A 25,288-nucleotide genomic window follows, 5' to 3' on the forward strand; every position below is an offset into this window, starting at 1 on the left:
ACATTGTTGCAAACCCTTCAGAGATAAAAGTCTATCCTTATAATAGCTGGAATGCCTAGATTTGTACCCCATGGTTGGGTTAGTAATATGAAGAAGTTCATCTTCTAAATGAGTAAGATATTGAAAAATGGAAACTACTTGGTGGCATCTGCTACAGATGGGTGCTATGTGCTATTTCAGAAATACTGGAGACCGTTATAATAATTATAATAATTGCTTACACTTATATAGCGCTGTAATGGGGACTCCCCTCCACCACCACCAATGTGCAGCATCCACCTGGTGTATTTTAAAATGGAAAAAAGGTATGTCCTTATTCTCCCTTTAAATAAAACCTGAAATTAAGGAGTGTTTGTTTGAAAAGTAAAATTAATATTACATTTAAAATCAGGACCCCTTAGTTTAAATTTACAGACGCACTATAAGCTATACTTCTTTGGAAAGCTCAGTTTAACAGTAAATGTAAAGCAAAAACAAAACAAAGGTGAAATTACACAAATCTGTTAGTACAATGACAATATTTCAGTACCGTTGCATACAGTAGTTACATTAATTATTTGAGGCTAAGACTTACAGAAGATGGGAAACTGGTGACTGATAGCACATTACCAAGCAGGGTCACAACTCTGTTGCTGAGATATCTTTGAACATGTTCTATGATCTGTTAGAACTACAGTACATAATTTGTGTAGGCAAAATATTACTTCAAAAGCTGCACTTTCTAGATCACAGGAAATTTTGATGGCAATACTAGTTTTTCCAAAATGCAGATCTGTTCCTAAACCACAGAAAATAACAGCCTTTCTTCACTCTTATACCAGAGAATAACTGTCTGGAATCCAGCATTTTTTTTTAACTGAGATGAGTTTTCAAACTGAGCAATACACATCCAGTATATAAGGATGCCAACTCAAAAATATATACAGTACAGTAACAAGGATTGTGGATTTCCTAAATTTTACATTATCTATCACAGAGAATAAAGAGTACTATACTTAAAGATCAGCAGCTGAAAAATGCCAATCCTTAGTACAGGTATATGAAGCTTTACTTTAGTAAGATGACGTTCCATCCATAATTCACAGGGATATAACGGGTTATTTTATGTACTGTAGATTAATTTATAGGCATTCTTTAGCAATTTAAAATTCTGGTCAGAAGTAAAATAAGGGGGACTTGCAAAAGCAGCAAAGAGAATTTGTCTTGGGATTCACATGCATGTGAGCTTGAGAGAAAGATCAGTGTATCTTCTCTCCAGTTTGGAAATAAGGTTAAATACAAAATAAAAAGTGGCAGCAGGTCAAATTTGAGTATACAAATTAATAGTGCATAATTGTGCATTATTTTGTTAGTATTTGAGCCTAATGTGACTATTTGGTTCTCTATTCTTTGTATTTAATTTTGAATGTGAACTTTTTATTGTAACTGGCTATAAATTCCAAAACTAATCTGCAAGCACAAGTATTAAAAGGGCCTTTGATATACAGGTAATCCCCACAGAGAGAATCCCACGTTTAATGACTCAAACAGCACATAATGGCCGATTCAATTTTTACTGATCACACTGCAGCTTTTTCAAATGAAACTGTTGTATTCAGAAACAAAAGAGTTTAGCTTTGCATGGGACCTCTCTAGAAGCTTCTCAGCCACAGAATGAAATCAGCACTATTTAACTGATCTGTGAATTTCGGCACTACCAAAATTAACCTGCCACTGTGTACCACGATAAAGTCACACATTCAATACCTTCTCAAGCAAGACTTCTGGCTCCATAAGAGCAGGTACAAATAGCCCTAAGCAGATTGTCTCTATTGCAGTGAATCAGACTAGATATATGACCAAGTTTAATATTTTTGCATCCTTTTATTAAAATACCTAAATACAGCACCCAAGCAAATCAAAATTTAAGTTCATAACACTAACGAGACATAAAACAAGTGCCTAATCCACACTATTACAATGTCCTCTGGTTGACTTTGTTTTGGCTGTATAGAAATAGTTCTTTTCTAGACAACAAAGGTATAAGGAACATGTATAATTTTAATGCCTGATTATCTAAGGATAGGCCCCAGATTAATAAGAGTCTGAAATACCTCAAATTGAAGTTGTTCCTTATTTTGATTAACTACTAACGACCAAATAAGCTTGTGACGTTTTAGGTTCACTCCTGTTTATTTAAAAAGCCACATTTTGGTATTATGCATCATAATATACAAAAGCAACCAACACTGCATTCTCAGTTGGGTGTTTCACTGGAGCAATTGGTGATGCAACTCAGATCTCGAGTGAACAGCAGCAGTGTCTTGAGATTTAAACCAACAAGTTTCCTGCAGAGCCCAGGGTTTGTAAACATTTATAATTTGAGTCTTGATTTTGTGGGAATATATTTTAGCATTTAATAGTACTGAGGTGCTAGAAGTAATGAATTTGCCTTCTACTACAGTATGTACTATACCTTGCGGTTAGGTGCAAAGAGCAGGATTAGCAGTATTACAGGCAAAAAAAAGATTAAACGTTCCAGTCCAATATGTCGATTTCACATGAAAGTTTATATCCTGTACACTGGAAATGGGAATTTGTAGATTCAAGAAAAAAAAAAAAAGAATCCTCATTTGGTGCTTCAATGGGCTGCCAATTTTGAATTGTAGGGTGACCCAGCTGCTGGCTGATATTGTCCTTTGTCAATGAGATTTCTTTAAACATGGCTCTTGTAACAGAATGTGACAACCTGTCATTACCTATTTTAAACTGACAATTTATGAAGGATTTGTGTCAAAGGGAAATGCAACATAACTGACCACAAGGAAGTTAACTGTCCTCATAGTGACCTTTTAATAAGACTAATTACAGATCCTCTAATTATATATCGCAAGTGAGGGAAGGCTGGCTGAAGGTTCTAAAACCATCAGATTAGCACAGAGAGAACATCGTAATCTGAATGACAAATCTAAATGAAGTTTTGAACACCAATACATAAAATAGACAACACAAAGCATTTTAAAAGGTAAAATATGAATTGACAATATAACTTTATACCTAAATAGTGCATTATACCATATAACAATTTACTAGGAACTTAAAATGGATTTTAAACAAAAACTAAAGTAAGGAGTTTTACAGTGTGGCTCTCTTCAAAGCAGAGATTTCAAAGGTGGCGTGTGGTGGTGGGGGGGGGGGGGATAAATCAAATAATTAAGATGCTCCGATTATAAATGTACACCCCTAAAACCACAAGGAGAAAATTTTAACACTTTCTTTGGATAAATCAAAGACTGGAACAGATCTTCAGGATGGTTTCAATGGAAAATCTTCTTTGTAGCTCTGCTTGATGGTCTATGTTCTATAAGATTTTACTAAAAGGTGTGCATGGTTATGAAAACAAGACAATGTCGGGTGCTCATCATTTTATTGATGGAAATCCAGTCATACAGGACAACTTGATACACCACATTTTCTGCCTTTTCTCCTTATAATTTTAACTCAACCAGAAAGCAAGTGGGGACAACAAGAACACACAAACAGGACACCAGCATAGGTTCTAGCAGAGGATGGGCATGGGCTCCACCTGCAATGTGTGACAGGGGAGCAGATGGTGGGCGTGGGGAGTAAACACCCCCTCTACAAAGGCCTTAACATGCTGAAGCTGGTCTTGAGCCAGTGAGACTCGGGCACAGAACTGGTTACCCATAAGAGCTGAACTCTGTGATGCACTTGGAGTGGTTTGCTTCAAGCAGGCTGTTCTTTATTCAGAGCTACCTCATTTCAATCAGATCTATTTAGCATCAGAGGCTTGTCGTCGCTTACACCTTCAAGGCCCACTGTGCAGCTGGTCAACACTGTCCCCTTATCGAATAAACTGGCCATTCACCCACCAACCAAACCCTAACGAGTGCGCTTAAGTACTACGCTGTGCCACTACAGAAGTCTGAACCTAGGTTTCTACCACTGTTAATATTGCAGAACTGCAACCGATCATCCATGTAAAAAATATGGATTATTGCCCCACCATCTGTTCAGGACTCAATGATTTCAAACATTACACAAAACCTAAAGTGGAGTGCAGCATTTAAATACAGGACAGAAGACAGCAGACACACAAAACAGGAACCTAGAGTAGCAGGGAGGTCCAGGCAACTCAATTCTAAAACAAGACGAGAACAAAAGGGAACGTTAATGTAATCCATCAGGAAAGAGGTAAGCCTCATTAAAAAGATGGTTGATATCAATAAAAAGAGCAATGGAAAAAAAAAAAAGATTTGTTCATTAGGTGGCATGCCTAGCTGTACACATTTAAGTGACCCAGCGTGCCACAAGAACGTTCTTATTTTAATTAGAGGCCTTCAGCTTCGTTCCATATTTTGTTCTCTATAATCTTACCAAACAGAGCAGCCTGGCAAAGACGTCCAGATTAAATTCCACTGATGAGTTCTGCGCAAGGATTCCTTTAATAAATACTAGAGATAGATGGTAAGTGCTCTGGTAACTAGAAAGGCTGGAGTGTGGGAGAAGAAAAAAAAATTCATAGACTGGAGCAGTTTTGGTTAAAATAAACATACTAAGTGGGCCTCAGGAGGGCCAGGTGTTCTTGTCTTGTTCTTTACAGTAAGGAGTGTTTGAGGGGGGAGACAGCAGAAAATGAAAGGAGAGGGACCTCGCAAGCTGCCATAGGAGAAGGGAGGGGAAGGACAGCGAAGGGGAGTCCCTCGGTTTAGGGTACAGGGACCACACGCATGGTGTTAGTGTAACCAGAGCCCGGACGCCAGCCAGTCAGCACAATGACCACATCACCCGTCTTGAAGAACCCACGGGTCTTCCCTACAAGAGAGGGAAAATGGGTTACAACAGCTCTGTGCTGGCAAGAACAAGAATGCTAGGCAGACTGTAGTCACCTCCGTTTTTAGTTTCACCTTCGACTTAAATATAACAAACTCCAACTCCTCCTTGTTCACATACCCTGGTATGAAGCCTGCTTACCGATCTCCATGGCGAAGTTAACACGCAGATCGACATCCTCTGCCCACACATCATTTGCAGGCTGAGTGTAGAGCACGGGGAAGATGCCGCGGTACAGGTGGGCTTGGCGTGCTGTCTGCCCGCTACGAGTCACTGCAATGATCGGGGCGCGGGGGCGGTATCGGGAGATCAGGTGGGCCGATCTAAAAGAAAAGGGACAAGTGGGTTCAACTTTGGATTTTCAGATACTGAAAAAAGAGCTTCAATATTAAATCACATGCAGTCCCAGTGGAGAACAACCCAATTTTAAAAGGTGGCCATTTATCAATAACCTTTCAGCACCTTCCAATCTTTTTCTGCAACTTCACAAAGGTTTTTTTGATTACACATACTCTATGTAAAACTAGCATCACTATCTTGGCACTGCACTTTAACATTCAACACTTTTGCTCGTCATTTCATCACCTAAACAATTTTCTAAGAAGGTAATACAGAACTTAAGCAACAGTCACTTGAATGTGTCATGGTCAGTCATGACTGATCAGGATACAATCTTTTCCAAAAAGAAAATGTTCCATTTATATCACTTCAGAAAAAATATTGTAAATGTAACATTTATCAGCTTAGAATGTCAAAACTCTTACAAGTTAGAAAGTATAAAATTTTCAGATTTGACAATTCAGTACACAGATGAAAATTAACAAAGGTTCATCATACATTCCCCTGATTGCTTAAGGCAAATCAGAAAAATCCTGGACTAAAAATTACCTACTCCTGAATTTCAGGCAGAGTCAACAAGACCCTATTCCCTTAAAATATAAAGTAACAATTCCTATAAGGGGTGACAGGTTTGTGTTTAGAACATGTATGAGAATTCACCAAATGCCAAATTCAGCCCTTCACTGCTCAGAGCAGTTTGATAAGTAGCACTTGTATTGCGTTAGAGGTTACTGGAATAGTAATTTCCAAGAAATTAGACCAAAAAGTATATAAACATCACACAGCCAAGCTATTTTAAAGTGTAATGTGGCTGTGCAATTTTTCTGAAAAGGGAATTGTCATGAACAAAGCCTGGGGCCATTAAATTAAAGCTGTAGCTGTAAGCACAGTAGAAAGACTTTGCCATCTAAAGTTTATGGCTCATTTTCTCCAGAGTCACCTGTTAATATGGATTTATCCATTCCTCCTCTGATTAACTTCTTAATTAATATTATTGAAATCTGAAAAAATTGTTTATCCTCAAAAGGTTTCTGCACATTTGAGTATTTTACGGATTTTAAATTTAAATTACCGTCAACTTACTTAGAAATTTGTCTACAATAGTCTACAAAATAGTATTTTAACTGCATCTGCTTGGTATGTAGGAATTTGATCAAACAGATGAAAATTTTCATTTGAAGTGTCACTTGAGAAAATGGTAATACAATGGATTTTGTTATTTCATATTTAATGGTTAAGATCCTCTTTTTATAGAACTTAAAATGGGTCAAGGGACTAAGTGCTCCATGAATCCATGAATTTTTAGTGACCCAAACTAAGTCGATACTGGTTTTCATTCATACAGTAGCATTTTAATGAAGGTTTTAACTGAACTGGACTTTAATTAAATTTGGTAATTTAAGTGGTTTGTTTCCCACGTTTAATATTTTTTTACATGCACACTTGACTTCGATTGACAGGATACGTCTGCAGCAGCACAGTGCATTGGAAATCAGTGTCTTCCGGCAGTGGTACAGAGAAGTGCATTCCTCTATTTGACAAACGGGGGGGGGGATAAGGATGAGGTGCTGCATGTGACCTCTATGGACACCTCCCACATTCTAGTTGGCTGCATCTGTACCTCAAAATCATTCCTCTTCAGGGAAAGATGCACTGTTATACTGCTCTTCTGCTTATCCAGACAGCTGGAGCAGAACTAAAAATAACATCAGAAATGTCAAGGATCAGGACTCAAAGGTCAGGAGACCTAACTGCAGTGTAGAGTACTGCAGAACCCTCTCCATCAGTGTAGCAACAAGTGTATGTGACCAAATTAGAAAGGCAAACTGCAATGACTGATGGGGGGGGGGGGGGGGGGGGGCAGGTAAGCGATATAGCCGAGAAGTATTTCACATTTCAGAAAAAACAAGTTGAACTATTAGAGGTGTAATACAATAATTTCCACTCTGCATGCCTTTTCAATGGATTTAAAAATGTTGACTAACAAATAGAACTGAAATTGCAATATTCTCCTACATCTGTGTACCAAGATCAGCAATCCACAAAGAATTACTTGCAACCTAAAGAAAGCCAGAGAAAGTTGACATCCATAATAAGTACCAGATTCTTACATCCTAAAGCCCCCCAAAACTGCTAGATCTCCAATGGGAAGCATGTGCCTGTATCCTTCCACAGCTCCCCCTATGAAGGGAGTATGCACATCTTACCTTGGGGATCCCCCGCGAGTCAGAGCTCTCCCCTTACCTGCCAGACTTGGTAAGAACAATCAGAGCGCTGGCGCAGCACTTGAAGGAAGACTCAACAGCACCGATGGCAGCTGCTTCAGTGGGATCGCGAGTCAGGGGGGACAGACGACGCAGCTCCTCAAATTGCTGCCTGTGGAACACAGCTGCCTCTGCTTCCCGAGCAATCTGCAGCCACCAGAGCCAGTCGGGGAGGGGGTAACACAGTCAGACCACTCCACAACCACCAGGAACAGCACTCAGTACATTGTGATGTGAACGGATACAGCAAATTAAGATTAATCAAGTCTTTTCTTCATTATTAGCCCAAATAAAATGGCTTTCAAAATGCCACTTTACCATCCTTCACATCACAATTTATTCCCAAACACCACAATTTTCCATCACCTTACAGACTCCACTGCAGACCATGAATTGCTTGCTCACCAGGCTATAAAATGTCACACTTTAACAGCCAACCTTACCCCTTCAGCAAAAGTGTTGAAAACAACCCGGCCAGTAAGCAATGCATTTAAAAATAATCCTCCACAAATCCAAAAACAGCACGAGAACAGAATCCTCTGGACATAGGCTGCATTGCAAATGCTGTATCCCGGATTGTTTAAGACTTTTGGAGAAGGTGAAGGTGGCATTAACGCCTCCTTTGTCTGCCTACCTGCCAGACCCGGTCAGTACTATGAAAGCTGAAGCTAAGATCTTAAAGGAGGCCTCGACCGCGCCAATGGCAATAGCCTCCGCGGGGTCGCTCGAGTACGGCGTTATGCGGTGCAGATCTTCAAACACCTGGCGGTGGAAGATGGCCGCTTCGGCCTCCCGAGCGATCTGCCACCAAAGCGCAGGCATGGAAGGTGAAGGAGCACACAGGGTAAGAGGGAGAAGGGCAGAAGACAGGAAGGTGAAGCAAAGTGGTTTAGTTCAGTTAGTAAGAGAAAGAAGGATGTTAAAGGCAAGTCAGATCAAGAGAACCTAGACAGGTGCTCCAAAAATTTAAGAACCTGTGCAGAACATAAGCCTCGGGCACTTCAAGCGCCACTCTCAAAATTCAATTAAACTCCAGCCATAACGAGCCTTGATTTTCCACAAGATCAATAGCGGATTTTATTCAATTCATCTTTTGTATACAGCAGCCACCTAAAAGGGCATGCATCATAGTGATGAACTCAAACCAGTATGCCAACAGCAACATGTTTTAATTTAGCTGGTTTTTAAATCTATTAAAATATGAAAACATTGATAAAGGCCTGTGATGTTTGACTATTCTTAAAACCCCCACGGCTGTTAAGAATGCCTTATAAATCAATTCAGAAACGCAGGCAAAAACAGATGCAAATGTATTGGAATAACATTGGTAACAATTCCAGGAGGTAAATGTTCTGCACATGGGAAATTTAAGAAACTTCAATTCCAGTGAACAGAGTTCAGGCAACGTTAATGTGCAAGCAAGAGTTAGGAGCCTTAAGGAGGCTATTGAAAATACATTTTTGGAGTATATTGTGCTCGTTGTGTCCCAGAATAACCCCGACTACGCAGTAAGTTTAAGAATTTTCATAATTACTGTGAAAATTCAATATGGTATCCAAACCATGTGACCTGTTGACAATTTTCTATCAACCTTCACAATCCTGCCTAATTTCATAAGCATTTGAAAAAGAATCAGTTTACCCACAGATCCAGTTCTAAACTGGAGATCTGCTCTTGAACAAAATCATTTTCATTGAAAATAAACCTGTACTGTATAACAGGGTGAGCACTTCACCTTCATAATGGTTAAAACTGGATGTAAACTACTTGGTATGCAGCTTTATATACATTCAATATTCATGGGTTTTGCATTAGTCCAAGAAATGATCAATACTGAGCAACTTTGCTACTATTGCCAATGATCAGCGTAGCAGCTGAAAAAAATTAACTTAAGTTTTAAAAAGTTTTAAAAATAGAAAAACTGTCCTCATGGTGGAGAATGGATGTCAGCTTGCACATATTGGTGGCACAGTAAAGTAGAAGCACACACATTATGCAAAGCTAAGCTTAACTTATATAAATGGTTCAGCTGAGTTACATATAACTTATTAACATACAAGTTAATATCTATAAGAATATGTACATTACAAATTTTAAACCGATCTTTGATTCCTGTGGGTAATAGCATGCATCAACATTTTATGCCATTACAGACCAGGTGAGAGGATGATCAGCAGCTCAGATAAAGCGCAGAGAGCTCACCATGTGCTGCATGCGGACAGCCTCCAGGGGGTAGTCTCCCTTGGCTGTCTCCCCACTCAGCATGATGCAGTCGGCTCCATCCAGCACAGCGTTGGCCACATCGCTGCCCTCAGCACGGGTGGGCCTTGGCTTCTTAATCATGCTCTCCAGCATCTAAAGGGAAAGAGGGCGAGATCTTTTAAAGGACACCTTTATTCCAAAGGAAACCTAAAATGAACTTTTCTTTGCCACCAGGCCCCTAGGCTCAACTCTTAAACTACAAACAAGGCATACACACCTGAGTGGCACAGATAATTGGCTTCCCAGCTTTATTGCAGCGACCAATCATCATCTTCTGTGCAAGAAAGACTTTTTCAGCAGGAATCTCAATACCAAGATCTCCACGAGCAACCATGATACCGTCGCTGGCTTCCAGAATCTCATCAAACCTGCAACAGGAAAGGTAAGATTACTTCAATAACTTTCAACAGCACCATGTCTGCAACTTTAAAAGCTGCCACATAACACTACAAGCCACAAATTCCCATGTTTTCTACTCACCTGCGCACACCTTCATGGTTCTCAATCTTGCTGATGATCTTGATGTTCTTGCCCTTCTCTCCCAGCACCTTTCTCACGGCATGCACATCAGCAGCCTTGCGGATAAATGAGGCAAAGACCATGTCCACATCTTGTTCCACACCAAACTGCAGGTCCTGGACATCCTTCTCAGAGACAGCAGGCAGGTCCACTGCAGCCCCAGGGAGATTAACACCCTTCTTGCTGCCCAGAGAACCTCCATTTTCAACCTCGCACACACAGAAGTTAGAGCCTATAACCAGACAATAGACCCATAAAACATGTTGATCCGTCTCAAAACAGCTCAGACTTCTCAAAGAAGCTCTGGGAAGGAAAAAATACCATTAAGTTTTAGATTTTTTATAAACGGATTGTTTAAGATCAGCCTTAAAGATCCGTTTTTAAACACCCCTGGCTGAATCTCCTTTCAAGTTGTTTGCAATAAATATATAACTTGCCTTCCGTTTAACAAGTTCTATAGCAATGTCTCATGCGACCTCATGGTTGAAAATCCAACAGCTTCCATTGGAAATGGCCAAAAGTCTTTCAGTTATATTTTGGTTCACATCCAGTTCAGAAATTTGGAATAGTTCACCATCAGCCCATTTCCGCAGACAGTAGTTACTAAAACCTGCCATACTCTATGTAGTCTTACCACAGGTTACAAATGCCACTGCTGTTTAATATAAATAGATTAAATCTCCACTATTTAAAATACTAAATGTGTGTACAAGATGCAGTTGACTCTGAACACATTACCCTTCTCTTTCACAAGGAGGGAGATGAGCCCATCATCCACATAGATCTTGCTGCCCACTTCTACCACCTTGGTGAGGTTCTTGTAGTCAACCCAAAGAGTGTTTTCATCACAATTCTCCTTGAAGGCATCATCAAGTGTCACTTTCAGGTCTGCTCCCTTCTTTAGCTCGACCTCAGCAGTGCCACTCTGCATGGAACAGTGAAAAAAAATCAAACTCGGGCCATACATCTACAGCAGTATGGAGGGCCTGCAGAAGCAGATCCAACTACCACATTTGTGCTCTGAAAGGAGTTTAAAACACTTAGTCATTATTCATTGTAATGGACACCAGGAATCTATTAAATACAGTATCTCCTGCAAAACTACATATGGAAAGAAAACACCCTTGGTTTAAATATTTAAAAACTAGAGTAAAAATCTTTCACTCTGCAGGACTAGCCATAAAAGCTATGGACAATCCATTTGTGGCTTAAAGGTTTTTTTGTCCAAGCAGAGGTGCCTGGGATACTCACTCCCTTGATTAGGCCAGTTCTGATCTCAGGTCCCTTTGTGTCCAGAGCCACAGCGATGGGTCTGTAGAGGATGGGGTTAGCGGCAAAGCTCTCTGTGGCTTCACGCACATTCTTGATGGTTCCTTCATGGTACTGAAAAAGGGATAAAAAGGATCAACCAGGGCAAGATCTCAATGGCATTTTCTCATTTAGAATAATTCACTTAAGAACACCTGAGAAAATAAAAGGTTTTGAGTTAAGCAACACATTCAGCAACCAATTAAAAATTACCCCTTAACAGGCTCCGAGAGTGCCACATGAATGTTAAAAATCTCAATTTCCCAAATCAGCTAAGGCCCATTCACAGAATGGCATGTGACCATCTAGCATGCCTCATGCTCACTGTTATACATTACTATTGTACTGACAGAATCTAGTAACAAACCTTTAACATTCTTCTAAAAGGTAAAGTTGAGAATCTTTGAAACCCTTTCTTCAAGTTCATCCTAGACTAGTTTCATACTTACAATACCAAGGCATACTTTTGAAGGAACATTCTATATATATACACACACACACACTTTAAATACTAGGAGCACTTTTCCCCAAGTGTAAGGCTGCTCCAGTTAAGTTGGTTTCAGCTCAACTCTTGACTCACTTTAAATCTCGTGGAAAAAGAGGACCTCCAGGACCAGAGCTGGGTGCTCCTGCACTATCTTAATGAAAAAGGTTTCCCATGATAAGACCTTCTAGGCTGAACACTCTAGTTAGGCAGCTTCCAGAAGTGGACCTGGCTCAGGTTTTCACACACTGGCTATGAAAATGCAAATCATGCAGACATTTCTATCAAGAATCCAAAGTTAATTTACAGATAGAAAAACTGTCTGAACTGTACCAGGGAACAAAATTGCAGAGCTTTCCATTTTCTCTCTAAAAAAAAAAAGTACAATTCTTTGATTTGCTGTATTCAGCATGTCTAGACAAATGAAAACACTAATATACTGAAACCCCACTGGCTAGGCTGGTATTTTAATGTATTTGACCAACAATGAATCATGAATAAACAGGTCTCATCTCACCCAGTCTTTTCAAAAGACCAGGGATTTTCCTCTTGACCACAGAAATACAAAAGGCCCTGCTGTATGCCCCATCTCTCTACAAAGGAGCTTTGCATTTTCACACAGTCAGTACTCTAACCTCCAAAGTGTAGGTTCCCATTTAACAGACTTAAATTATATTTGTGCAAATGTAACACTCACTTAAGACATTAAGAACTATTTCCCTACACAGTAAGCATTTCAGACTGGGGAAAAGAATATTGCAGACATCTCTCAGTAATCTACAAAATGTACCATCTGCTTGAGCAGAGTATAGGCCACCTACTGTGAGAACCGCTCATCTTTAAACTATAGTTTCTGCCCATGAGCCAACCAAAAAGGAAAAGACTTTCAAACTTTAGCCTGTGAACTCCACAGAAAACACTAGGTTAAAAATGGAGCAATTATATAAACCCCAAAATATTTAAAAAATAATGCATTACTAATACAGTTATGAAAAGGAAGACTTTGATGGACACTGCCTTTACCAACTATTGAAAGTTTGTTTCCACAGAAGATACTCTAGAAACAAATGTATATTTCTCAAGACACTGGAACTCAATTTGCAACAAAGTCTCAGATACTAAGCCTGCTGCCCAATATCCAAACAGGAATTACTGAGCAGTGTTATTTATACCACACACACATAAAAGATATATATGGAAAGCTGGCAGTCATAGATAACATATTTATAGTACTTGAGGTCAAGTCATAGATATCAGGTTTCTTTTGCTCTTCTTAGTGAGCACAGACACCCTTTGCCCCTACCACCCTAAAATACCAATGCTCCAGAAGACCTTTGACAATTCTGGTTAATTTCCCTCCAGACAAACACTGATGTTTTCTTAATGTTCTTTAAGGGTGGATGTCGATAAAAGAAATGTAGGGGCTTATCTATAACCATGAAAAGGATTAAAGCCAGCAATAAGAATTTGACATTTTGGTTTAAGCTCTTCCTACAAGAATCCTCCCCTTAAGCTTGGAGAAGTCACCCTCACTTTTAGCAAATCATTTTAGCCGAGCTTTGCAATTTTCGGTTTTACAGTAGGCAAGATTCTATAATCTACTAAAATGTGAGCCCGTTATATGTTCAGATGTTGTCTAGTGCTATACAGAGGTGTACCCTTGGCACCAATATCCACCCTAGATCACACAGACTAGACAGGCTACAGGAATGGAGAAGGGGAGGTAAAGAACACTGAAAGGTCATATCCATAAATAAAGGCAGTTAACAGCCGCAGTGCTACCGCAAAGGTTACACACAGCCGGCAAATGCTACCACGTCGGGATACACAGGACTACCAAGAGTCGGAGCTGGAAGCAGATTACTACCAGAACGAAAGGTCACTCCTCCCAAGTAGACAAGACCTCTTCACTGAAAGACATTCTCCTTTCTGTTGCAACATTAAGAGAATCCCTAGCAGCTACACTAAAATAGTCACAAATACTCAATAACACTTAAGGGATCACTAGTCTTTCAGAAGGGTAAGAATTTATAACGGATGACAGATGCCAGTCCAAAAGATTTAAGAAATAAAATCAAGTTATTCACCATGTTAATGAGCCTAACTTTCACTCATCTTAAACTATAAACACCATTAAGAGTTAGACAAATTGGGTTAACCAATTTACAATACTGATTTGAGTTTGCAAAAATACAAGAGATCTAGAATTCAAGTACCATTAAGATGGAGCACAAATTAAAACTTTTTTCTGAAATACACCACAGATTTTGGAAAAGTAAAACCTCGGTATGCATTTAATTTAAGGCCCACCTCATGAGTGCCATGCGAGAAGTTAAGTCGTGCAACATTCATTCCAGACTTAATCATTTCCTTCAAGGTCTCAACAGAGCGGGAGGCTGGTCCTGCAGAGGATGAAAAACACATTAGTCATTTCTGGAAGTTTAAACAGGGCTGGGGCTGAAAAATCAGTTTATGATCACCTGGTGAAAAGGGCTGCGATACATCTGAAATGGAGAGATAACAGGGATGAGGGGGGGACATGAAAATTACTTGACTGGATAATAACTTTGACACTGGACCACTTATTAAAAGGAAGACTTCTACTACCGTTTACAGGAGTTTTATCTTCACCTACTCAAAACCATCAGGTTTATTTGCATCATGCTTGCTGAGTGATGCTTACTATAAAGGATCTCCTGACTGCTCATGGCATTAGGTTACAATAAAGGAGGAAGCAATGGTTTTCCTGTTAGACCCCAGTCCAGAAAGTACATTCAATGCAAACATTTGGCAATGACTTTAAAGGGCCCTCCCCCAAAATTAGAAATATTCAGAACTGGACAATTTTAAAACAATATGATCAAATATGGGCTTTCTTGATTAAAGCTTTACACAACCAATTTTATTCCCTGGTATTTAAATACAATTTAGTTTCAATTAACTGTTCACAAAAGATTAAAAGTGCTGTGAAGCTTCGCAAATCCTAGAAAGTATTTAATCTGATTAATTCAGATTAAACATCTGAATTTGCTCACAGAAAGAAACAGTAAGAGAGCACGGAAAGTATCAAACGATGGTGGCTAAATGAAAACACAAGGACCCCGTGTTAGAAGAATGTGTAATTTGCATGCCACCTATTTGCTAGGAATCACTCACCGATGGTACAGATGATGCCAGTGTTGCGGGCAGTGGTTGGCTCAGAGTCAATGTCCAGCAGACAGAGGTGCTCCAGGAAGGTGTCGGCCATTGAAGCGTTGAGCTGCTGGGTCTGGATGAATGCTGTGCCCATCTCCTGGGCCTGCGCCTTTGTTGATGGCATGGTGGAAGTGGTCACGGCTGGGTTTGTCCTGTGAGCCAAGAAGATCCTGTGAGTCAGCTCAACAATGGGGGGGGAGGGAAACTTGGACAGTGCTTAATGGAAAATGAAATACCAAGACTATTCCTTAAAATACTCCTACATTTTATAATAGCAAATCCTTCTAAATGGTGAATTTCATTCATCCTTGACCTCTTTATACAGCATGGGCAAAGCAGGAAACACCCTGGACAGGACAGCCATCCATCAATTTTTCAAAAAATGAAAATAAAAATAGGGGCCGAGTGGTGGCACGGTCTAAGGATCTGCATCTGTGGCTGGAAGGTTGCCGGTTCAAAACCCACAGCGGGCAGAGGAATCCTACTCCGTTGGGCCCCTGAGCAAGGCCCTTAATCCCAAATGCTCCAGGGGCACTGTATAAAATGGCTGACCCTGTGCTCTGACCCCAAGCTTCTCTCCCTGTCTCTGTGTGTCTCATGGAGAGCAAGCTGGAGTATGCGAAAATAAATTCATAATGCAAGAAAGTGTATATGGCCAATAAAGTGATCTTATGTCCATCATAAGTCTGTGTGCCCTATGATAAGATCATAGAGCCAATCTTTTCAGAAGCCAATTCAACCACTACGTCTGTGGGAGTTTACAGGGAGAACGTCCACACAAGGGAGAAACTCCACAAGGATAGCAGCCCAGGTCCAGAATTGAACCCAGGGCCCCAGCGCTGCCAGGCGGCAATCCTAACCATTGCACCAATGGTACCATTTAATATCTTCAATTAGTATACCTGCAGAAAAGGATCTCAACTTTCATCTTAAAATATTGTAAAATGGAGTAATTGGTTTTCAGATTAAGCTGATAATACATAATAATTGCTACTCCAAAATCCATTTCAACCAAGTCAAAGAGTTAAACAGATTGCTGTATTTAAACACCATCTTTTTGCAACCAGAAATTTGATATGCAGTTTACAATATACAAGGAGGAATCTGCATGAATACACAGAAGCACAATAGCACTATTAAAAATTCAGTAGTTTCTTGGAAACTCCATTCACAAGGAGTCTGCCAACACCTTGGTAACCTTGCACAAAACATAGGCTCTAAAGTCTACAGTACATATTTAGAGAAGGCATGAAAGGTATTGGTGTTAATGTGCACAAACCTTCCAATAATAGTATCTTAATATGAAAACTAAAATTTCTTTATATCACAAGGTCTGAGGAGTAAAAATGCACTATATAGCTAAATTATCTTAAGAATAAACAAATATGTACATGCATCCTGCATTTTGGGTGAGGATTTTTATAACCTCAAACTTGCATAGAGCCATAAAACCAAAAGAAGTATTTACATACTACATAGATTAAGATAAGCATTATTAAAGATCTACCAAACGTTTCAAAAGGCAGTAGTGTTATTACTTATTTTGTATCCCTTGCCTCAGATGCAACAAGCCCTACTCCCAAGCCCAAAGACTTCAAAACCAAAGCTTTACCACTGGGCACATGAGCAGGACGAGGGAAGCAGGAGCAGAAGCCCAGGCTTTGCAGGAGAAAAATCTGGCTCTGGCACACTTCCCTGTGGCAGCCCCCTCCCCCCAGCACTATGAATCACCACCCCCACCCATCTTATGGCACAGTAGCTTTAACCGCACAGCTCCATACTGCCGGACAGATCTGCTGATGAAATCTGCATTTCTCAACTCATTTCAACAGAGGATGTTAATCAAGACAGTTAAACTGTTAAAAGGAAAGAAGCAAAAATCAGTTTGAGTTGTTTAGAATTCAAAGTGGGTGATCTGTAATAAAGCCTTCAAGTAAAAGAGAACATCCTTTTTTTTTTTTTTACAAGCCAGAGAGGACCCATTATGAAGCCAGAGTATATTACTGGAGCGCTGCAGATGAATTACCGTAAGGAAGCCTACGCTATTAGAAAAGGGAGCTTAAAAAGGAAGAGGTTGGGGGCTGGGTGTGAACTCCTCCATACTAGTGCCAGACACTGCACTATAGACATGAATTATGCAACAGGAATCAGTTTGCCAGTAAATTTCCACCACACCCAAAACTATTCCAAAGGCACTGAGAAGAGACTAGAAGGCACAGACAACTATATGAACATTCATCACTATTTCTATCATACCTCACTAAGTGAGAATATACTGCTTTGGTTTAGTTCTGAAACCAACAAGAGTAGAGCGTTGTGCTCAAGAATTAATACATTTCAATGATTTTCAAAATGTACGTGCATTTCTATACAGTCAGGTTAAGAATATATACCATCTGGTCATAGAAAAGTACGCATGTGTTATTCCTTATGTACATGAATTACATACAAAAATTGACAATACAGGCAATCTAATTTTTTAGAACTTGCATTTAAAACTTCTTTCCCTTTGATACAGTCTGCATTGCATCTTCACACTTTTGAAAAACTCCCGATTCTATCCTGGTGTGCAACAAATCATAGGTTCTTTCAGAGTACTAGAGGAAAAATAGTTAATTTACTGCAATATTCAGAGTAACACCCATAACTACTCTGCAGCAGTGACCCAAATTCCTCCTCTTACATGCAGATTATCTGCAATAAACTGACTGTGCATCAAGTCACCACTACAGAAGTATTACATCATTTAATAATATTAGTATAACAATTTAGGCAACCCTTTAAAACTACTAATGCAAAGAACACCTACAAAATGGAAAAGTATTATTAAATACAATAATGGCAATGAGCACTATTGCTTTTGCTAATTGGCACAGACCTAGGGTCATAAAACAAATAGGGGAAGTCTACAAAAAGCAGAAATACAGTGACTGCAATACAGGTTATAACCAAAACTACTGATTACAACACTACTGCAAGTGTACCACCCCCAATATAACAGTTCCTAACTCATTACAAAGGTGCTGTATTGAATTAGACCCCATGCTCAAACTCCAGTACATTCTTACCAGTTCAGTTTAAGAATGATAGAACGGGAAGTACTGTATAGACTCAATCTCAAACTAAAACCTATTGCAGTGCAAAAAAGGCCTGAAGTGTCTTAAAACTATGACTTGGAGGTAGAACTATTTGACTCCAAAAACATTTTATGACCTATTATCCATCCATTCTGGTCCAAGGTCACCTTTACAGTGCTAAAGATGTCTTATACTTATGAAGAATCAGAATTTTCAACAAGGAGATTATCTCCTGAATATCTGCAAAGAAGTCAGCACGGTAGAATGCAGGGCACAAGTCAACAGAAGAGCTTAAAGGTTACATGGTAAGCTGGAACAGGACAGGCATTTGCTGAGCAAGTAAAATAAAGTACTGTCACCCAACAAGTCTGCCAGTCTTTGACTTAAGACGGGAACTAGAGTGACTCAAAGTCCCCGCCTTCAGAGGTCATGAGCATGTGACAAACCTGTAGCCAGCAGATGCACCCTGCATCAGACAGCAACAAATCTATAAACTCCAGGTTCACAATTATCTAAGCAACACTACAAAGTCACTTTGTTTGAAGATAGCATTTCCTTTTCCACATGGAGCATTTAAACATTGTATTCAATCCAGGTAAGGGCATGTTACAGTAAAGAAACTTGCGCTCATCATCCATTAAAACAATTAAATTCTGTATTTTCCAAGTTAGGAGCCACAGATTGGCCAGAATGCATAGCTTGTTTATTTAAGTACAGCACTGAAGGTGAAATTGAGAAACCAGGACTCAAAATAAACATGCACAGAGAAAAAAAACACTCCATTTCTAAGAGATCACATTCCACAGCTAATGCTACATCAACAGTTGTAACTTCAGCAACAAGGACCATGATTGCTGTATAAATGTACAAATTACATTTGAGATATGACCATACAAAACCACAAGTCTGAGATCTGAAGTTAAATGTAAATTGCTTCTATTCTAGTGTGACTTTACATACTTAAGCTGTAGCCACTGAATCAGCATCTGAGTCAGATGCGTCATTCAGGCGCTGCAGTACGTGAGCTGCCTCACATCCCCCTGCAGTGCTGCGCTTCCACTGCGTGCAGGGGCACGAGCAGTCTCGGAGGGTATTCACCTCTTCACATGAATAGGCAAAGCCCCAGCATCAAAAAGAAGACAGTATGCATCACAGAGAGGTAAGGTAGCAGCATTAAACTACAGGCTTGGAAATAATACCTTCTGTTCAGACAGATCTTATTTCAGATAACTGTCCACAGTACATTCTCTTAAAGTCTAGAATGCATTATCCAGTTCAGCTATAATGTGCTCAAACAGCCAAAATCATTTACTAACAAATCACTGCAGATAAAGGAAGACTTTTGAATCACTCACCTTTAAAACTAGCCTCCTAAACAAGAAAGTGTGAACTCAGAGAGAGACTCCATCTGGTTACATCATCCCTCCCCCCCAACTCAAGAGCACCTTTACTTCTTTTGCCATCTCAAAAGCTACACTAGAAAAATAACGCTTCTAAAATTACTGCTGGATCAAACACTCTTGTATACAAACCAAAGAGTTGAGAAATACATTTAAAGCTGATCACTTTTTTTTCTCTGCATCAGCACAGAGTTAAAGCACTGAAAATCTTGTTACACTTGGGATTAAAAATAGTAAGAGATGGCAAATTACTGTAGCATTTGCTTTAGGCTAATTTAATCCAAAGACGGTTTCCAAATCAAAATAAGGTGAAAAGTGAAAGGTAACCTCAATTGTGAACCTTTTTGTAAAACTACAATCTTTAATAAGGCCATTTCTGTAACACAGAACATACTCAGTTCCACAGTAGATAAAGTAACATTTGATCAGACTGCCTTTCACTGGCAGAACAATAGCTCTTCAGACAGTGCAAGCTACCATGTTTTCCAAGTGCAGAGAGGGGATCAAATTAACAGCAGTGTCAAGTCACAATTTCCTATTCTATAACACTTTCGCCAAACATGCAATAACTACATTCCTGCAAGATAACTAGTCTTTTGAACACACATGCCTGCCAAACAGAATTAGTAAAGGGGGTGTTCACACTAACCTGAGAAACTTAAAAAGGTAACTATGTAAAAAAATAAAATCAGTATCACCCATACAATACTCGCTCTAAACTAGAGCAGTTAAACTTCAAATACCTTTAAGAACTGGCAATGCCAACCAGAAACCTAGAAATTCAAAACCTGATACCAGGAATAGAGTTGAAGCTCCACATTCATCCCAATGATGCAATACCTGAAAAAATACCAACATGTTTATTGCAATAACTCATTCTCAAATTAAAAAGGACAGGTCAGTGTTCTATGCCACAGACTAACCGGGAATTATTTCTACAGGTGTAAGTGGGGCCAGCAGGGGGCGCTCACCCTGCGGCTCATGTGGGTCCTAATGCCCCAGTGAAGGGACGGAGACGCTAAACTGTAAAAACGGGCGCCGTCCCTCGGATGAGACGTAAAACCGAGGTCCTGACTCTCTGTGGTCATTAAAAATCCCAGGGCGTTTCTCTAAAAGAGTAGGGGCGTAACCCCGGTGTCCTGGCCAAATTTCCCATCGGCCTTTATCAATCATGGCCTCCTAACAATCCCCCTCTATGAATTGGCTTCATTACTCTGCTCTCCTCCCCACTGATAGCTGATGTGTGGTGAGCGTTCTGGCGCACTATGGCTGCCGTCGCATCATCCAGGTGGGGCTGCACATTGGTGGTGGTGGAGGGGAGTCCCCATTACCTGTAAAGCGCTTTGAGTGGAGTGTCCAGAAAAGCGCTATATGAGTGTAAGCAATTATTATTACAGAGAAAGGTAAAATGTTCCCACCAAAGCAAGTGGCATGATGATCTAAGCAGCAATAAGCTTAATCAGATGAACACTGATCTGCAGGGATGATTCCTTGAAGGTCAGCTGTTTTGGAATAATTGATCCACAAAAGCCTTATGAAGTCTACTTGAAAGTACTTTTCAAAGTGACTTGCTCAGCTGTGTACAAATACTGGTCCAGAAAAACAAGATTTACAGTTAGGGATTCCTTTAAAAAACACATTGCATTGAAATCCTTCATATACCTCTCAGACAGAATGTAATGCATCTTCACTCTTCTATTCTTTACAGGCTATCATGGGAATACAGTTTAACTACACTAGCTTTCTTTTAATTCCTGAATTAGTCATTTCATCTGCTATAAATCTTAATTTCGGAACGCTAAGAGCTGTACTGCACCTCAACTTCAGTGGAGTTCTTATCAACTTCACGAAAGCTTGTTACTTGAAAAGAGGGATTACTTAAAATTTATTCTGAAAACCCGTGCCTCAGGAAACCAGATGCTATAAAATAAGTTTAGGTTTGTTTGAAGTAACTTATCAATGAGCACACACTGAAAAGGAAAATCCAGAGAGGAGGTTTGAGTCACAAACTGCACCCTGCCTAACAGTGAAACTTTGGTTATTGCCACAATAGTAACACTGCTCATAAATTGAAGGCAGATTCAGGGACCAACCTTCAAGGCTCATGGGGGTGTGAGTCAAAGTCTAAACCAAATTTCCTCTGGTTATAAAAAAACTGCATTAAACCCCTTTCAGGTTCTTAATGAGACAAAACTGCATGGTATTTCCCTTGACTGAGAAATTCCTTTTTGAGGTCAGTTGTACTAGGAGGTGACTAACGGAAAATGTCCTTTCAACTATTCATCATACAACTCAGATGGTTCCACAGTCTTCATTAGAAGTGCTAAAAAGCTCAGTATTCACCACAAAACATGCCAGATTTTAAACATTTCCGTTGCATTGACCTCATCTGGTCCCCAATTACTGCCTGTTTTAAACTGAAAATAAGACTGAAATCAAGGAAGTCATATGCTTGCCACCCACACTGCAAAACTTGGCCTAGGTCTTAACCACAAAATTCAGCCACAAATGAATTGTTGGTCTGCTGCAATAATCATAGGTGTAGGAGTCACAGACTTCTGGTACAAATCTGAAAACATTAGGAAGGAGGCAGAAGACTGAATCTGACCCCCCAAACTGGAAGTTTCCCAACTTGCTACCAATCAGTATGACCCTAAATAATGGCCTATAGCCATTGTTCTTCATTTAACCACTACAGAAAACAAGGGAACACAGTTCGCCAGCCATGAATATCAAAGTAAATGCAGGCTGCCATTTACAATGTTAAGGGGGAAAGTAAATCATCCATGTTGCCTCAGCCAAAAACCTTTTAGTTTTGAAGGCAAGCAGTTTTCCAAGATTGAGAGCTGGAGTACAGGGACACAGGTCCAGTCATATGCACACTGAAGCATGTGCTTGCTCAGGTCACATGACATTGCAGGACTGGCTAAAGATGACTCACAGATGGGCCGACAGGCTGCAAGGCTGGTCATCAATATCCTCCTCAGAGCTAACAAGTGTGAGAAGAGCTCTAGCATGAACCACCTGTTCAATTACTGAAATCTTGTCTACAAGAGGATAAAGAATTAAGAATGAGAAGGTTAAGTAAAATCTCCAATTAAGGACCTGCTAAATGAACCCTAGGCCTCCATTAGAATTTTGAACTTAATTTCAGTTTAAAATTAAGTTGAACATTTTGTTCATCTCTGGGAACTAATTTCCAAATTTGGGGAACCACACATAGTACTACACCCCAGTTAGTCTGCATATTAAAGATAGTACTTCTCCCACTAGTTTCAAGACTCAATACAGACAGATGTTCCCTAATCAATGGCCTCCACTTCATGGGCAAAGGACAAAACTGTTTCAAAACCTTGGTGGCAGACCCATTATTCACTGAAGACAACTGTGCTCCATTACTATGCAATAGCAGGAAGTGATGAAGCAGTTTATACAGCTTTCAGAGCTACGCAACAGAGCTTAACCTACTGGAGCAAAGCTAAGACACAAACCAACTATTTCTAGTTGGATTTATTTTTATAACCCAAGATTTTTACTGTAGACTAAGCCTACATCATGCAGAACATGAGGCAATCAAGAAATGTCCACCTTTTCAAATATTCTACCCTTTTGTCAAACTATTAATGGTGATAGATCTTTTTAATTAAAGCCAATATTTTAGGCTCCAAGAAAATGAGTCCCATTTTTGCTAAAACTCATTTGAAAGTGGCCCCATCTGCATGACCCAAAGATGTGCAATGATCCTCTGCTAAACTCATTTAAAGCCAAATTTGTTTTACATCAGCACAGTTCAACTCCTCCATTCAGTCACATCCCTGGGCCATGAGATGCAATCTGAGAAATAACTGCACTGACAACTATAATTGTCAGATAGGAAAATGTATATTTTCTCTAGCTACAGGAACTAACTGGTTTGTACATCAGAATAAAGCAATAAAACAAATCTTACACTGTAGTTTAAAAATCTTAAACTACATGTCTTTATATTAGTGTATTACATAGCCTTTCATATAAAAAAATAGGGATATCTAAAATATTCATATTTATTTAGTAACAGAAAAAATGTATAATAGGAAGGCATTTCTATTACTTGAAGAGAAACGTGGGTTTCTCACTAATTACTGCATCCTCTGCTGACCACATCTCCATCCCCGGGGAAAGAAAAGGCAGGGACCTTTGAAGACTGGACAGACGCAGGAGTCGGACCAATAAAGACGGGAAATCTCAAAGGCGTTAAAAGTACCGCATTTCGCAGGATACCGGAAAAAGCAGGTCCTCCCTCTCCAGCGGCTGGCAGCCGGTTGTCACAGCGACCCGTCACCCGCCGTGACGCCGCGCAGACGCGGGCCTGGTTTCGGGACACGCGCCGCACGGGGGCCTGCTGTCGCCCGCGGGCGAGCTCGCGCAGCTGCGTCACATTTAAGCCCGCTAAACCCCGATCGGACAGAGCAGCTCCAAGCTGCGGGGCCATCGATCGCCTCAACTGACCCGCTTCCAAATCCGCCTCGCACGCCATCGCCCTCCACCCCACCCACGGCTTCATCCGAGACCCAGCGCTGTTACGACACCAGGAAGCCCGAACCGCCCGTTACATGATGCTGCTCTCGGGTTTAGCCGGTAGGAAGAGACCTGGAGCACAGAACGGCTTGTAACAGTTTTACACGGGTATCTTATTACGCTACCAATTTTAGTACATGCGCTGCCGTTACCTAACTTTTTAAAGTGATAAGGGACAGAAACAGGAAACGCCGACAGTGACAGCGGACCGAATTGATGCTAGCTACCTCCCATTTTTAAAGATGAGGTCCAGATTTAGGTTCTACAAAACGGGTAACTACAGTAGGACCCGAGAACCAATTCTGGGCTGCAAGACTGTATAAAATACAGTATAACATCCTGCTTAAAAAAAAAAAAAAGCCGAGACCTGCCAGAGAGGAATGAAAAAAAAAACCCCGTCATAGACTACGCAGGAAGATGACAAGATTCGCAGCTAAATGAATGTCTGATCTTCCCAGAACACTTTAAATCGCTTCTCAATGACAGAAACAAGTGATGTTAAGACAGAGGCGGAAAGAAAACCTGAAAAAAAAACAGCGAAGTACCGCAAATGCGGCGCTCCCACTATGGAAGAAAGCACCCTGCACCGTTAAAGCCCTACTGACGCCACTATATTATGCTTTGAATGCAAAAGCTACATTACGTTAAAAAATCTTATCATCATTGAACTGTCCGCTTCCCAGACCACAAACACTCACCTTGCACCGATGAAAGCTACCGGAGACTGACGCAGACACGCCAACAGGCTCAAGGTGATCCCCTTCAGGCGTCGGAACTACTTTGTGGCGTCATTTTCCATTATCATTCCGAGACAAAATAGACCCTGCCAGTGAAAGGCTCCCCTGTGCTGAATTCTATCTAAAGCCAGGATAAAATGAAATACGCACACATAAATGTACACAAAGGTGATTAAATATCAGAGTCCTGCAATAAGCCCATTTGTCATTGTCATTTTCCTTAGCGGACGATTTGACTGCAGGGGTTGCACTGCGGTCTCCTCGCCGCCAATCAGAGGGCGCACCCTGGTCTATTAGAATGGGGTGATCACGT

At 40.3% G+C, this 25,288-nt stretch overlaps 1 protein-coding gene across 2 annotated transcripts; it reads right to left on the minus strand.

Annotated features, from left to right (window-relative positions):
• Positions 1-3,389: 3,389 nt before the first annotated feature.
• pkma (pyruvate kinase M1/2a) lies at positions 3,390-25,085 on the minus strand. Of its 2 annotated transcripts, XM_088641822.1 has the most exons (11): positions 24,937-25,085; positions 15,166-15,356; positions 14,320-14,411; positions 11,469-11,600; positions 10,956-11,142; positions 10,179-10,449; positions 9,916-10,066; positions 9,639-9,791; positions 7,417-7,583; positions 4,975-5,156; positions 3,390-4,815 (listed from the first exon to the last, which is right to left on the minus strand). In XM_088641822.1, the coding sequence occupies exons 2-11, from the start codon at positions 15,326-15,328 to the stop codon at positions 4,709-4,711; spliced, it is 1,605 nt and encodes a 534-aa protein (XP_088497948.1). In that variant the 5' UTR covers positions 15,329-15,356; positions 24,937-25,085; the 3' UTR covers positions 3,390-4,708. The 2 variants fall into 2 exon arrangements, with proteins under 2 accessions (XP_088497948.1, XP_088497947.1); XM_088641821.1 differs by lacking the exons at positions 7,417-7,583; positions 24,937-25,085 and adding an exon at positions 8,071-8,237.
• Between the last annotated feature and the right edge of the window lie 203 nt (positions 25,086-25,288).

Source organism: Lepisosteus platostomus, chromosome 7, assembly GCF_059453375.1.
Source record: "Lepisosteus platostomus isolate fLepPlt1 chromosome 7, fLepPlt1.hap1, whole genome shotgun sequence".
Classification (NCBI taxonomy): domain Eukaryota; kingdom Metazoa; phylum Chordata; class Actinopteri; order Semionotiformes; family Lepisosteidae; genus Lepisosteus; species Lepisosteus platostomus.

Excerpts from the sequence above, each read along its gene's own strand:
- pkma (XM_088641822.1), bottom strand. The coding sequence starts at position 15,328 with ATGCCATCAACAAAGGCGCAGGCCCAGGAGATGGGCACAGCATTCATC. Across the intron at positions 11,601-14,319 it reads TCTCGCATGGCACTCATGAG|TACCATGAAGGAACCATCAA; the intron begins GTGGGCCTTAAA and ends TCCCTTTTTCAG. Across the intron at positions 4,816-4,974 it reads TAACTTCGCCATGGAGATCG|GGAAGACCCGTGGGTTCTTC; the intron begins GTAAGCAGGCTT and ends CCTCTCTTGTAG.